Source organism: Chelon labrosus (genome assembly GCF_963514085.1).
Source record: "Chelon labrosus genome assembly, chromosome: 14".
NCBI lineage: Eukaryota > Metazoa > Chordata > Actinopteri > Mugiliformes > Mugilidae > Chelon > Chelon labrosus.
In genome coordinates, this window is record NC_140347.1 from 2,692,880 (window position 1) to 2,709,307 (window position 16,428).

The following is a 16,428-nucleotide window of genomic DNA, read 5'->3' on the forward strand; positions in this document are numbered from 1 at the left end:
ACGAAATAAACTTAATTCTGCAGTCCCAAAATGATATGTCATAAATACACAACATAAATTATGATGGTAAAAATGCATCCTTAAAATAATCCAAAACTAATGTGTGCACTAACTACGATTACACTTCCTTTTGGAGCCTCAAGCGGTCACTTGATGAATTGCATTTTTTTTTTTTTTTTTTTTTTTTTTTTTTTTTTGCACTTTCACATTGGTTTCACTGCTCAGACCCGGAACTCAGAATCCACAAACGAATCTCACTTGTGACTGAAATCATCGACGATCGATCTTCTTTTCTCTGGACGTTTTGTCCACGCATGGCAACGGGGAAAGACACAATAAGTCGACCTAAGGTAAGTCAGATGAAAATCCAGAATTTGTAAATCTTTCCAAATCTTTAACTTAAAACACGAAAGTTAGACACGATTCAGAGTTATAAAGTTATCCACCCGTAACCCGCTAAAGAAATATTAATTAAAAAACACGCTGTTGAAAACGGAAAAAGTACAGGTGTAGAATCGTTATTTCAAAATCAGACTGGTTTGGTGACTCTGTGCTCTACTTCCTGTGCGCGAGAGAAAGTTCATGCAAAACCAACCTGCGAGTCTAAAGCTCAGATAGAGTTAAAAGACATGGTTTTAAAATTACTCTCCCAGTGTAAAATATGCATTTTCAACGTAAATGTACTCTCTCGGAGTTTAGAGTTAATACAACATGAACAGTGGTGGACGGATCGATCCAAATATCGATCATATCAATACTAACGTTGGTACTTTTGATACTTCAGTTATTTCAAGTAAAGTATATTATTAACTAGGGCCGGGACTCGATTAAAAAAATTAATCTAATTAATTAGAGGCTTTGTAATTAATTAATCGAAATTAATCGCATTTTAATCCCATATAAATATTTGACCTGAGAACAGTGAGAAGTCATTTTTTTCATATGGATTTTTAGTATACCATTGAATAATGACTAAATTTCCCATCCACGGGGCCAACCAAAGCGGTCTCATCAGCTTCTTCTTTCATGTTCACTGTGGTTTGTTGTTGTCTGAAGTAATGAACAGTGTTGCCAACTCCTCAGGAAAGGAAAGTAGCTATTGGCTGTCCTAAAAGTCGCTAGAAGTCGCTAAATGACGTCATCGGCTAATTTGCACAATTTACCTTTTGGATGTAATTGTGATGGACGCTGTATTATTAACGCGCCTCCTTTATCCGGGCTTGGTATTGGCAAAATGACTCTAAAGAGACACCCTGGCACAGTAACTTAAGTTTTTTTTTTTTTTTTTTTTTTTTTTTAGTTTTCTTAAGTTTGGTTTAGTTTCCAGCCTACAAGTCACAGGCACAGAAGAACATGAGCATTTTTTGCCATAACTAGAATATTTTTAACATTTTTTGTACAAACGGTTTTTACTTGACAAAATTAACAATCTAAATGGATTATTATTTTAATTATTTATTTTAGTGTGACAGTGAAGAAACATTTACATCCCGCTCTGTAAACCAGGGCGCGATCAGCGGCAGCTTTGCGCATGCGTCATTCGTTTGCAGTCTGGACGCGGTGGCGTGGTTCTCCCTCTCTGCTCTGACCGCTGCTGCGCGGGGCTACTACCTGTGAGTGCTTTGGGATGGGAGAGGGGCTCACGGCAGCACCCGCTGCTTGTTGAGGACACTGGTAATGAACGCTAGTTGGTGCTCCAGTATAATCGGTCCGCCGAAACTCATCCAGTGAGAAACGTTCCGCGGTGCAAAAATAAGTGTGATTAAAATGCGTTAAAAAAAATTAACGCGTTATTTTTGTGTAATTAATTAATCTTAATTAACGCGTTAAAGTCCCGGCCCTATTATTAACAGGAACACACTGGAAAGTAACTAAACTATTGAGATCTTGTCTAAATGATACGCGGTTGGTGGGAACTACTTTTTCTTCCGCTTGGGTAAGTGCATAATGCCTGCATGCTGCTCAATCACTCAGTTTGTAGACACAACGGAAGAGCGTTAACGGAGTAATGTATGAAGCTATTTCAGCTCCAAGACTCAGACTTAGATAAACTTTATTGATCCACAAGGGAAATTCTTGGCCACAGTAGCTTAGTTGTACATAAAAAAAACACTCTTAAGAACCACAAGTAAAAGAAAGAATAAACAAAATGAAAATAAGTAAAATAAAATCCAGAAAAATAGAATAAAAATAGTATGAGCAGAAATGTACAAATTAGCATATGAGCAAATGTACAAGAAATAAAGATGGAAGAATATATTATAATGTATAGGAATGATAGTAAGGTGCAATATGTCAACATAAATGACATGGAGTTATCTTTTACAGAAACTGTTCTTTATGAAGCTATAATTTGAAATACACTACTAGATTTATCTACACATTAGGTGTATTTGCACAAAGTATCAGTATCGGATCGGCATCGCCGATACCAGCCTGAATTTTACTCAGTATCGGATCGGAAAGGAAATCGGTGGTATGAACATCACTACAGAGCAGGCTTATTTTGCTCCTCCTCCCCCTCTCGTGTGTTTGTTGTACCGTCACGTGACTCCGCGACGCCAGGTAACCAAGCACCGCCCACCCCTACCAGCCAGGCCCGGCCAGCAGCACAGCATTACACACTAGTAGTGTAAAACTCGGATCTTTTGAGGGATTCGGATCAGTCTGAGTCACTCACTTGTATGAGCCGGGTTTTGCGAGTCACTTGAGTCACTTGACCCAAAATGGCCCGATTTCGAAAGAAAGTGTTTCCAGTATAGCTACATTCACTCGAGACATAATAAAGCATAGTAAACACCTAATAAAGGATTATTACAGTTACCTGTTATTGCCATTTATCAGTTGTGATACATAGCCACTGAAAATCATATCAAGTATCTTAAATAAGCCTAAACCTAAAGCTCAAAATTAAGCTGTGCAAAAAAAAAAAAAAAAACGAATGAGGACAGGGTCACTACTACGGAATAATATTTTATGTATGGTCTAAAATGTACGTGGAGTGGATGCAGAGTAGGCTATTACAGTGGTCCCTCGTTAATCGCGGGAGTTAAGTTCTAAAAATAACCTGCAATAGGCGAAATCCGCGAAGTAGTCAGCTTTATTTTTACAATGATTATAATTAATATAATTAATTAATGATTATATACGTTTCGTCGACATTGTGGGTTTTGTCGGGGAGAAAACTTGCGAACATACCGGACTTCAGTCACACTGCCAGCGATCAAAGATACTGTATAGGCCTATGTAAATTTGTCAAGCTGAACGCATTCTGTACTGTACAAGAGACACCGTATGGAGGAGATTGATTGAAAATGGTCTACAGTCCCTTAGCCAATCAGGACGCAGAAGACGACACGCGGGCTCTCCCTTGGCCAATCAGGACGCAGAAAACAATGTGCTGTAAAAAAAAAAAGCGTGCAAAATTGCACTAAAAAAAATCCGCGAAACTGCGAGGCCTCGAAAGATGAACCGCGTTATAGCGAGGGACTACTGTAATTCACTCACAACGTTAAGTTTCGTTTCTCTGCCGATCGAGTGAATGGCTGTTGACTCACTGCTCTCGGTTAAGCAGGGATTCATGAGTAGCAGATCCGCAGCGGATTCATGATTGGCGGATCGGACTCATGAGTAGCGAATCCGCTACAGATTCGCTACTCATGAATCCCTGCTGGCTGAGTGCAGGTGGCGCTGCTTGCTAGTGGTCAAGTCGGGTAGTACCTTTTGTAATATCACTCGGCAGAGAAGCAAAATGTACATATGTAAGATGCTTGAATGGTGCCGTTTATTGATTATATATCAATCAAATGTGGTAGGACTCAACTGAGCCGGTTCAATAGACGTCTAGATTCATGATTCATGAGTCTTCTTTGGTGGCCGGTTCAATGAGCCGGATCCCGAATCTTTTTTTCCACCGCTATTACACACAACGCAGGGATGGAGCAGGAGAATGGCAGAGAGAAAGAGTAGGGCTGTTTGGTTATATTTTCGGGCCGAAAATGAAACGATAGCAAGTTGTACTATCTGTAAAAAGGCTGTAAGATGCAGTGGTAACACAACAAACTGGTATAAGCATATGGAAATTTTTAAAATCCCCCGCCCCCTGGCCCTGACAGACCCCTGAAAAGAAGAAAAAAAGTGCACTAAAGGGGAGAAATGTTGTCTTATTTTTGTTTTGTATTGTACTTCCTAAACACTTCCTTACATTATTTATAATATTTGTTGTGGAGTGATTATTTTGTACACTTTATTTAAGAAAAAAATCCAGAAAGAAGTAAAATGAAGGGAGAGATTTAGTTTTATAATTGTATTGTAGTTTCTGAACACTCTGTCTGAAAAATAATTTATTTGTCCTCAAGTGATCATTTTGTGTTGTTTCTGAACAAAAACTTTTATTGTAATAATAATAAAGTATTTTCTATTTACTTATAAACTTTGCCCAAATTCTGTACTGGATTTTAACTGATTAATAATCCAAAAGGCAAATCACAAAAACAGTTAAATGTCATCAAAATTCGTTCAGATTTAGATTGATTCAGATTGATGATGCATCCACCGTAATTATTAAAAAGTATCGAATCTGTTGCGGCTTCTCTTTAAAACTTTCAGAACCTGCTACTGAGCGGGTCAACACCACGCAGTCAAACACAAAAGACAGTTGCAGATCCAGCGTCACTTCAGCATGGATGCCATTTATTAATAACTAAAAGAAGACACTTCAGCAGAATATAGTCTTTGTGTTACCAAAGAAAAAAAGGAAAAGAAAAACATTTCTGCAATCTGCCCTTTGCAGTCAAAAAACTATCCCGCTTCCCACTTTCACCAGTGTCTGCATTATTCTTCCCAGGTGTCCTAAATCACTTCTCAACCATTGCAGGTAGCAGCTCTAACCCAAAAAAGGAGGAGCAACCAACAATAAACAAAATTAGCAGTCCATAATACATATGCTGCAATACCAACAAAATTATGTTCTAATAAATCAATTCATTTAAATGTTTGTTTTCAAATGAAGTTACAAATGAATGTGTAGATCAACCAAGATTAATTTTGGCCTCAACAATATTGGTATCGGCGATACTGGCCCTGTATTTACTTGGTATCGGATCGATACCAAATCTAGCGGTATCGCACACCTCTAGAACATGCTGTCCTTGCAGTGTTCGTGGAGATGTTCACACATGAAAGCCACGCTCACCTTCTCCTCATTTCAAATCGAGCAGGATTTTCACGCCATTTTCCAGCCTTCAAAAGACTGTGGTAAGATTCTACACTTGAGCTTGTTTTGTGTCTTAAAATGTCGAATTATAAAGGCCTAATGTGACCACTCAACAGCTAGCTTAAATGTGCAACCGTCATTACTATTTAGTCAGAAGACACAATGTCAGTAGCAGATAAAGTGTCACAAACAGGTTAGTTTTGTATGAATTAATTACTGTAAAGAGTTCATTTTTGGCTTGTTACACAAAATGAGGTAGCTTTAGCTGTGTAGTGTGAGTTTGGCTCTAGCTAGCTAAATTGAACTTGACTTTGTTTCTCAGTATGAGGAGACCCTTCAATAGACATTTTTGTTGTATTTTACAATTATTTAGCAATATTGGGATACAACATCATACTTCGTTTGTTGATATTACTTGAGTCCTTGCTTTTTTTAAATTTACACTGAGAAATATGACTTTTAGTGTTAACATTGTCTAGCTTTTTCTTGGTTCAGCTGTAGTTTTAAGAAAATAGTGTTTTTAAATTTAAGATCATTGTGTCTCTATTTGGTACTGGTCTGAGACAAAGATCTTTCCTCCATTACCCTCCTAATTCTTCAACTCAAGGTCGGAAGAAGACTCTCTTCCGACCGTCAAGATTTAAAAAAAGGTGGGTTCATATAATTATTTTATTTTTTCTATTTTTGCCTTAAAATGTCAGATTTGTACATACTCATACAGCCCATATAACTTGTGAATCTTTTTTTTAAGGTTAATTCATTTAAAAAGTTTAATTTTTTAAAGTGTAATCTTGCCTCTTTTTTTTCCCCCACAGTGAAACAAGCCTCCGGTAACATGATGATTTATTAGGGGCCCATGCAATGAATTTGCAGTATCCCTATTGGTTTTGTTGTGATTTGTATTATTGTTATTATTCTGCTTAGCTAAAAGTGTCTGCCCAGGACAAACTGCAAGGGCGAAAGGCATCAAACCTGGTAACTTGGTAGAAGTCCTAGCATGTCACTTTGCCAAGGTGTCAATACACATGCCTACAGCTAGGTGGCGCTATAATAAGCCAATTTACATTTTGGCTCATATCTCGACAACCATGTGCCCTATGAAAAAAAATTCTTTTTCCCTCTGATTCCTTATATAGCCCTGGTTCTAATGGACTAGTCCACACCCATTTCCACCATTTTGAAAAAATTGCACCTCAAAACAAAATCAACTCCTCCTAGCCCGTTCATCCAATTCTCATTAAACTTGGCATAAATCATTTATGGACAAAGATAATGAAAATTCATCAAAAGAACTTTAGCAGGGTTATTGATTACAAAGTTAATGGCTAATTAATTTTTACGGCGTGGCACAGTATAACTCCAAAGCTAATATTTTCTTAAGTATATACCCAAACTTAATCAAACTTCATATCATTGATAACAATATGATTCTGTACAAGCACACCAACTTTTGTGACCCTTGGTCTCTAAGGGGCGCTACAAAAGCAACATTTCAATATCTCACCATGACTTTAAGGTCTATAACTTTTGAAGTATTCACCCAATCCTTATGAAACTTAGCAAGCGTCATTATGATATGCTTGCGCCCAATCATGCCAAGTTTCGTGCAATACAGTCTATAGAGGAGCTACTGGTGACATGCTAGTCAACCAGTTCTCATGTTTTGTATTTTGTACTATTTCTAATCCACAACATGTAAACTTTCATAATGACCAACTATATTGGCTACTACACTAGTTAATGAATACAAGGCTGCGCTCACCCTGAAGATGAAAATGGCAAATAAAGATGGTTTCTGGAATGCAATTCTGTGGAGTGCTGGTTATCTTTGGGTACAGAGAAAAGGGGGGAGTCAGCTTTTGTGTTGTGTACTGGATTCCCCTTGGTCAGTCATAACACGAAACCAGCTCTTTTAGCCAACAAACAGAAGGCTTGCAGGCTAAACCCCCAAACAACAGGAGCCATGGGTAGTTAGCACCGAGCTGCTACTAAGCCACTTCAAAGGACTTCAAGGAGTGACTAGTTTCCCTCCAACGTCTGCCATCAGGAACACACAGCAAAGACTTCCAACTTTTCCAGCTCGGCCCTTCCGGGATCTTTTACCTTCTTAGAAGCGTGGTGCCCTGAGGTGATCTAGCAATTCGGATCCAATTATTTAATAATAAATAATTATTTTTGATAATTATTAATTATTTATGATAGCCAAACCCCAACATTGAGTGCCTTAGTACACAGGCCCAACAGGAGATATAGGCATTTGTGTGACTTGTGTTTGGCCAAATTTCAACAAGGTTTGGGGAAAGTTTCAGTTGCCATTGATGAAACTGAAGCAGGAAGTGGAAACTGAAGCAGGAAGTGGAAACTGAAGCAGGAAGTAAAAACAAAAATGAACCCGACTGGAAAAAAGGCACAACGGCAACTAGCACGTGGGTGGTGTTGTTACAGATCGAGCCAGACTGACGAGCTCACAAGTATAAATGACTCGCACCAGCGTAGGCTACGTATGTAGGTTACTGCGTCTAGTTCCCTCAGGTCTGGCTGAAAGAGGCAAAGGAGAAATACAGATCTAAGTATTGCTGCACTAAAGAGGTGTGGGACGGCATGAAGACCATCTTCGGCTGTAGCTCCAAAAAGAAGAGAACAGTGGAAGGCGATGAGGAGAGGCCCAACCAATTCAATTACTTTTTTTTTAAATTGGTTCGACTGCCCTGCCCCCTCGACTGCTCTTTCGGCTACCCCTGAGAGAGATGAACGACATAAAGTCCGGTCGCCCTGACATCCAGCATCATGAAGACCATGGAGCAGCTGCTGTGCCATCTCACCTGCCCCAGGTCCTCCACCCTCTAGACCCATTGTAGTTTGTGTACCAGGAAAAGGTGGGGGTGGAGGATGGCATCCTCTACCTGCTCCAACGGACTTTCTCAACACTTGGACAAGGGGAATGCTGTTGTGAGGATCATGTTTTTCGACTTTTCCAGCGCATTAAACACCATGCAGGCACTGCTGTTGAGTGACAACTATTCAGTAATACACAGGATAAGATGTTATAATCCCTTGTGCCAAAATCCCAGGCAAAACACATTTAGAGGCACTGTTCAGCTAAGAGACCCTACCAAACCTATGGTCATATAATATGACAATTAACCTATAATCTACATAAACTAAGTAAAAGCTGCTGGCTTGTAGGCCCATTGAGCAGCATAGTTCAGACATTGTAAGACATAAACTAACTAAACGCTGCTGGCTTGTATGGCCCGCTCAGCAGCTAACCATAGCTACCACGTAACAAGAAGACAACAGCAGTCTGCAGCATGTCATTGGGGTTTTCAAGTGGGCACCTCCCTTCACCGATGTTTCGTTAAGTTAGGCCCACGACACCTCGAGAAGGCTTAACAGTGACTTCCAGCGTCCTGGAGTCACCCCCCTCCATACCGCCACTGCACAACCCTGTTTCCCTCACCATTCGATGTCTATCAACAGCTAATATAGTAACTAATAACCACGTAACAAACAAACAAATCTACCATGATGTGCCCCGTTGATGCGGACTGAACCACGAGCCAAACAAACAAATCTACCATGATTCGCCCCGTTGATGCGGACTGAACCACGTAACAAAAACAAATCTACCGTGATTCGCCCCGTTGATGCGGACTGAACCACGTAACAAACAAGCAAATCTACCGTGATTCGCCCCGTTGCTGCGGGCCGAAAACACGTAACAAACAAATCGCGTAACAAACAAATCGACCGTGGCCTACATGCAGCCATCCTTACCTTAGCTAGTTCCCCAGCTAGCATGCTTCCTGCGCACCCATAACCAGTCGCTCGCTCTCTCTGCTGCCCGGGACATGTTGCTAACCGCAGTCCTCTGGCTCCTTCCCCGTATGCCCAGCTCACTCAGCAGAGCAATCACCGACTTTGCCACAAATCCACGGCAACCCACTTCTAACTAATAGAGATGGGACTGACTGTGCTTATCCCTGTCCTATTCACCCTGTACATCTCGGACTTCAAGAACAACACAGAGTCATGTAATATGCAGAATTGGGATGGACAGGAGCAGGAGTACAAACATCTGGTGAACAACTTGGTCTCATGGTACGGAAAGAACCACCTTCTGATCAATACAGCTAAAACCAAGGAGATGGTAGTGGATTTCCGGAGGTCCAGGCTGCTATTTTAAAGCTGACTTACACTGAACAGTGTCACTGCTTCTAGTATTTTTATTTCATTCTAATGTATTTTTGGCTCTCCCTAGTCTTTGTTGTTTTTGACTCTGTGTTCTCTGTGTTAGTCTGTTTTTGATGTCTTTGCTCTGTACCCATGTCCTATGTTGTATTTCCTTGTCTTTTATAACTTATACTGTATAATTGCTGCCATCTTGACCAGGACTCCCTGGTAGAAGAGACACTGTGTCTCAATGGGACCTTCCTGGTAAAATAAAGGTTAAATAAAATAAATAAAACCTGCAACCTGTAACCATCAACGGGGAGTGTGTAGAGGTGGTTCAGACCTATAAGTACCTAGGTCTACATCTGGATCACAAACTTGACTGGTCGGCTAACATAGACTCGGTATACAAAAAAGGTCAGAGCCGGCTCCATTTCCTCAGGAGGCTAAGGTGTTTAAATATCTGCAGGAAGCTGCTGGAGATGCTATCTATCTATCTAGCTATCTATCTATCTAATGACTATTTAAACAACTTCTCTGCTTTCCTTGAAATTATGCCAAAGTATGATTGTGCCCTTATTGTTGGGGAATTTAATGTTGATATGTCTTGTCCTGATAAGCTAATGAGAAAGGCCTTTTTTAAATCTCATTTATTTTTTCAGTCTTACACAGCTTGTGTTTGGTCCCAGCAAGAACGTGGACATACACTTGATCTGGTTTTATCTCATGATTTGCCTGTTCTTAACCTGGAGATTTGTGATGCATTGTTTTCTGACCATATGCCTATATTATTTGACATTCCTCTTGAATGTAGTACAGTTAAATTTCATGCTGCTGCTCAGCGCTGCCGTATTATTAACCCCTCCACTGCTGTTCAGTTCTTGACCACCTTCAATCAGACCTGTCACATTCCTGAGTCAATGTGCAATCATACAGAGGAGCTTAGCTCTTGGTTATTCCTCCTGCAAGAATTGAATTAAACACTAATCATAACATTATAGCAGGCACCTTCTGAGCAACAGCAAGTAAATATTAAGAAACATTTTTCTTTTATCAGGGAGCCTCATAAACAGTTAATGTTCAGTGATAAGTGCCCCTGTTAGAATGAGGTGAATTAGTCGAGCAAGCAAACTTAAACAAGGAAAGCAAATTAAACAGAAAACATGAAAAACAACACAACTACAACATAAAACTTCTGTATCAAGGGCCCCTGCATTAAATAATTGATTTTGATCAACAATTATTGTTAACTGTTTGCTGTTACCAAAAACGTTACTTACTACTTTTGGATCTTGGCAGGAAAAGATGGAGTTGACTAAACCACGTCTCTTGAGAACTTTGGAGAATTTGACAAGCGAGGACTTTGAGAAATTCAAGTGGTACCTGCAGCAGTCAAATGAAGACTTTCCTGAAATCCCAGTATGTCGACTGGAAAATGCTAACAGGATGAAAACTGTGGATCTGATGGTGCAGACGTACAGTGTCCAAACTGGGAAAGTGACAAAAAACATTTTAAGGGAGATAAATAGGAATGATCTTTTGGAAGAATTATCAGAAATCGCTTCAAATCCTACAGGTAAGTGAAGAGTTATAAATTGGACAGAACCAAGATCAGAGATTCATGTTATAAACAAAAACATCTCTCTCTGCAAATACTGACACATATAGTGTGTTTCACCTTGGCTGGTAGAACTTTGAAAGAAACATATTGATCCTACTGTTTTCAAAAACACAATTCCAAGATGACTCCATAGACACAGTCCTGCTTTTCTTGCTTCTACTGAGATGTATGGATGATTGATCGCATGTTCATACTTATACCAGTCTACTTATCTGTGAACAAGCAGGCGTGTGCTACAGTTCCTGTTGTCGTCTTGGTGCTTTCTAAAGATGCTTCATGATCTGGCTTTAATGGAGTTTAGTGAGACCATTTTGATTGTTATTGTGACAACATGAACTTAACTGAATACAATAATATATCACACATTTTATCTTTGTCTTATTTATTCAGAAAACCTCCCTGATTGTCAAGACAAAATCAAATCTAACTTGCGAGAAAGGTTCCAGTGTGTGTTTGAGGGGATTGCTAAAGTCATCCAGGTCATGGTATATCCAACAAAGGTTCAAAAAAGGACTTGTAGATTTTTAGATCATCTACAAGTCCAGTTGCCTTTAATCTAGAAGTCCAGTTGCCTTTTCTGAACCTTTTTTGGATATCTGAATCACATCTATGAATTCTTCTGGACTGAAAACAGTCACATGTGAATGTTATTAAAATGAATGAGTTCACTGATTCATTACATCTTTTCTTAATTCAGGAACTCGTGCTCCAGAGTGTGGACGTAAAGTTAAATCTACTCTGAAGGAGAAGGTCCAGTGTGTGTTTGAGGAGATTGCTAAATCAGGAAACTCAACCCTTCTGAATGAGATCTACACAGAGCTCTACATCACAGAGGGAGGGACTGCAGCGGTCAATGATGAACATGAGGTCAGACAGATTGAAACAGCATCCAGGAAACCAGACAGACCAGAAAAAAGCATCAGACAAGAAGACCTCTTTAAAGCCTCACCTGGAAGACATGGACCAATCAGAAGAGTGATGACAAGGGGAGTGGCTGGCATTGGGAAAACAGTCTTAACACAGAAGTTCACTCTGGACTGGGCTGAAGACAAAGCCAACCAGGACATCCTCTTCATATTTCCATTCACTTTCAGAGAGCTGAATGTGATGAAAGAGAGAAAGTTCAGCTTGGTGGAACTCGTTCATCACTTCTTTACTGAAACCAAAGAAGCAGGAATCTGTAGGTTTGAAAAGTTCCAAGTTTTGTTCATCTTTGACGGTCTGGATGAGTGTCGACTTACTCTGGAGTTCCACAAGACTGAGATCCTGACTGATATTACAGAGTCCACCTCAGTGGATGTGCTGCTGACAAACCTCATCAGGGGGAAACTGCTTCCCTCTGCTCACCTCTGGATAACCACACGACCTGCAGCAGCCAATCAGATCCCTCCTCAGTGTGTTGACATGGTGACAGAGGTCAGAGGGTTCACTGACCCCCAGAAGGAGGAGTACTTCAGGAAGAGATTCAGAGATGAGGAGCAGGCCAGCAGGATCATCTCCCACATCAAGACATCACGAAGCCTCCACATCATGTGTCACATCCCAGTCTTCTGCTGGATCACTGCTACAGTTCTGGAGGATGTGTTGGAAACCAGAGAGGAAGGAGAGCTGCCCAAGACCCTGACTGAGATGTACATCCACTTCCTCGTTGTTCAGGCCAAAGTGAAGATGGTCAAGTATGATGGAGGAGCTGAGACAGATCCACACTGGAGTCCAGAGAGCAGGAAGATGATTGAGTATCTGGGAAAACTGGCTTTTGATCAGCTGCTGAAAGGAAACCTGATCTTCTATGAATCAGACCTGACAGAGTGTGGCATCGATATCAGAGCAGCCTCAGTGTACTCAGGAGTGTTCACACAGATCTTTAAAGAGGAGAGAGGACTGTACCAGGACAAGGTGTTCTGCTTCGTCCATCTGAGCGTTCAGGAGTTTCTGGCTGCTCTTCATGTCCATCTGACCTTCATCAACTCTGCTGTCAACTTGATGGATGAACAACAAACTACAGTCAAGAAGCTTAAAGTCTCTACAGATGAATCTAAACTAACACGTCTCCATCAGAGTGCTGTGAACAAGGCCTTACGGAGTCCAAATGGACACCTGGACTTGTTCCTTCGCTTCCTCCTGGGTCTTTCACTGAAGACCAATCAGACTCTCCTACGAGGCCTGCTGACACAGACAGGAAGTAGCTCACAGACCAATCAGGAAACAGTCCAGTACATCAAGGAGAAGTTCAGTGAGAATCTGTCTGCAGAGAGAAGCATCAATCTGTTCCACTGTCTGAATGAACTGAATGATGGTTCTCTAGTGGAGGAGATCCAACAGTCCCTGAGATCAGGAAGTCTCTCCACTGATAAACTGTCTCCTGCTCAGTGGTCAGCTCTGGTCTTCATCTTACTGTCATCAGAAGAAGATCTGGACGTGTTTGACCTGAAGAAATACTCTGCTTCAGAGGAGGCTCTTCTGAGGCTGCTGCCAGTGGTCAAAGCCTCCAACAAAGCTCTGTAGGTGGATTTAGGAACTATTTGAAACATGATTCATTTAGTAAATGACAAATAAAACATTTTATGTTGATTCTTCTTCAGGCTGAGCAGTTGTAACCTCTCAGAGAGAAGCTGGAAAGTTCTGTCCTCAGTTCTCAGCTCCCAGTCCTCCAGTCTGAGAGAGCTGGACCTGAGTAACAATGACCTGCAGGATTCAGGAGTGAAGCTGCTGTCTGCTGGACTGGAGAGTCCTCACTGTAAACTGGAAACTCTCAGGTCAGGATACAGCTGGTTGTTTAGAGCAGAAACAGACTTTAACCAAAATACAAATTAAATTCTCCTGCACTTGTGATAATATATTTGTTTAAACTGTCTGTCAAAAATGTCGAGTAGCAAATCTTTAAACAACGAAAACAGGAAAGTAGAAACATTTAAATGTAATTGTGTTAATTGACATACTGTCATTTGTCATGAGATCAACATTTCCCTAAGTAGTTAATGGACATCCACAACAGAAATGTCTGCCTCCTGTCAGACAATCACAAGAGAAGTGAACATTATTATTCTGCCACTGGAGAGTGAAATATTTTTTTTCTACATTGTTCCTCTTTCAAGCCTTGTATTTTCAGAAAAACTGCAAGCACAAACATTTCCAGGGCACATTTAATAAATCACAAACTGTCTTAATACATTTATAATATTTTATGTGCATTTGAATCAAGTCTAATAAATGGATTTATTTATTTTTCATGACAGTTTTTGTCCTCTGTATTTCAGGCTGAGCAGTTGTAACCTCTCAGAGAGAAGCTGTGAAGCTCTGTCCTCAGTTCTCAGCTCCCAGTCCTCCAGTCTGAGAGAGCTGGACCTGAGTAACAACAACCTGCAGGATTCAGGAGTGAAGCTGCTGTCTGCTGGACTGGAGAGTCCTCACTGTAAACTGTAAACTCTCAGGTCAGGATACAGCTGGTTGTTGATCAGTTAGATCCTGATTTAGGTTCATGTTGGTGCAGAAGTTCAACATCTGGAGGATTTTCCTTCTTCTTCTTGAGTTTCTGATATTTTTCTATCTCCAGTCTGTCAGGTTGTCTGGTCACAGAGGAAGGCTGTTCTTCTCTGACCTCAGCTCTGAACTCCAACCCCTCCCATCTGAGAGAGCTGGACCTGAGCTACAACCATCCAGGAGACACGGGAGTGAAGCTGCTGTCTGCTGGACTGGAGCAGAGCCTGGGCACTCTCAGGTATGGACACACAACAGGAGCTCACACAGTTTTCCAGTGTCTTACTCATGTTTAGCCAAATGTGATCACTTACTTACTTTACCTTTGAGATATTGCCTCATTACCTTTAATTAAAAACTCATCAAAACATGAGCTATATTTCACACAAGTTTAAAAGTAAACAAAGAGACCACAATCAAGCATGTGAAACAGAAATACTATACTTGTGTATTTGTCTATTCAAGAAAATATATACTTTTATTGTGTATGTGATTTATAAAAGTAAGTGACCCCTTGTTTCCAGTATCTGCTGTGACCTCCTTGTAACTAAATGTTTCTGGTAACTGCTGATCAGTGGTCTACAGCAGCTTGGAGGAATTTTAGCCCATTCCTCAGAACAGAACCACTTCAGTTCTGAGATGCTGGTGGGTTTCCTCACATGAACTGCTTGCTTCAGGTCCTTCCACAACATTTCTATTGGATTAACCCATTTAGGCCTAAATACTCTTCTGTAAACCCCCTCTCAAAACCTGAGGTTTTTCAAAATATGTCAACGCTTACTAAAACCTTAATTTCTCAGGCTCTGTCGCAGATAAACAGCTTACTTCTTTGGCTTTCAACTTGACTGACTTGCTAGGGCATAATCTTCAAATGCATTTTTTTTTTAAAATCAGTAAACACCAAACATTTTTAATATTTTGAAAATCAGTAAAGATCTATTTTTTCAATTACTTTGTCAATATCACTTCCTTCACTTGAGTCAGCTGTGACGGATCGCTAGCACAGTGTTTAAAATTTTCGACCAAAACATACTCCAGGTGTAGGCTTATTTCGACCAATCACAAAGCGTTTTATTAGTCACATGAGTTTAAAAAAAATCCCTAAGCATCTCTGTCACTCACCCCAAGAATATTTCAGCCAATCACAGTGCATATAATTGGCCATGTGCCTCGAAAAAGACGACAACGCTCAAAATGACACATTTGCCGGCCTTAATGGTAACTACGCATAGATGCGTGATCCGGTCTTAAAGGTAAACACGCACAGATGCGTGATCCGGTCTGAATGGGTTAAGGTCAGGACTTTGACTTGGCCGTTCACAAACATTCATCTTGTTCTTCTTTAACCGTTCTTTTGTAGAACCACTTGTGTTCTTGGGCTCATTGTCTTGCTGCATGATCCAGTTTCTCCTCCATTTGTTCTCCGTCTGTCTGACTGTGGATTATTTGTGGGTTCCAAACTCTTTAGAGATGGTTCTGGAACCTTTTCCAGCCTGATGAGCAACAACAACTCTTTTTCTGAGCTCCTCAGAAAGCTCATTTGTCCGTTGCCATCATACACTTCCACAAACATGTGTTGTGAAGATCAGACTGAGACAAGTCCCTAATTTATTTAAACTAAACCAGGAACTGAACCACAGTCTCATTACATTGATGGAAACACTTCTGAACACATGGACTCTGATTTAATCCTAGAGGAGCACCTCTTTGATATGTAATATTGGCTCTATTCTACTGAACTTAAGCCCCATTTTATGTGAATATATACAGTAATTACAGCATATGTTGAATATGTTGAGATATTCTGCTGCTGAAATACTAAACAGTTCCCTTTATCATCTTGTAACCTCAAAGTTTTTTGGTTTCTTTTCAAGCTAAGCTTTGTTGCGGCCCTTGAGCCCATAAAAGTGATTTAGAGACAGCAACTTACAGACTGAGGAGC

General features: G+C 40.4%; 1 protein-coding gene across 1 annotated transcript in view; it reads left to right on the forward strand.

The window, feature by feature from the left end:
- The window catches only part of LOC311498923 (protein NLRC3-like), a gene marked incomplete at its 5' end in the record, with an annotated part of 100,357 nt that overhangs the window by 13,312 nt on the left and 70,617 nt on the right, over positions 1-16,428 (forward strand). Inside the window, 2 exons of the mRNA XM_084559708.1 lie at positions 13,592-13,765; positions 14,267-14,428. Coding sequence (XP_084415834.1) covers positions 13,592-13,765; positions 14,267-14,428 — 336 coding nt within the window. The remainder of the gene's footprint in view (positions 1-13,591; positions 13,766-14,266; positions 14,429-16,428) is intronic.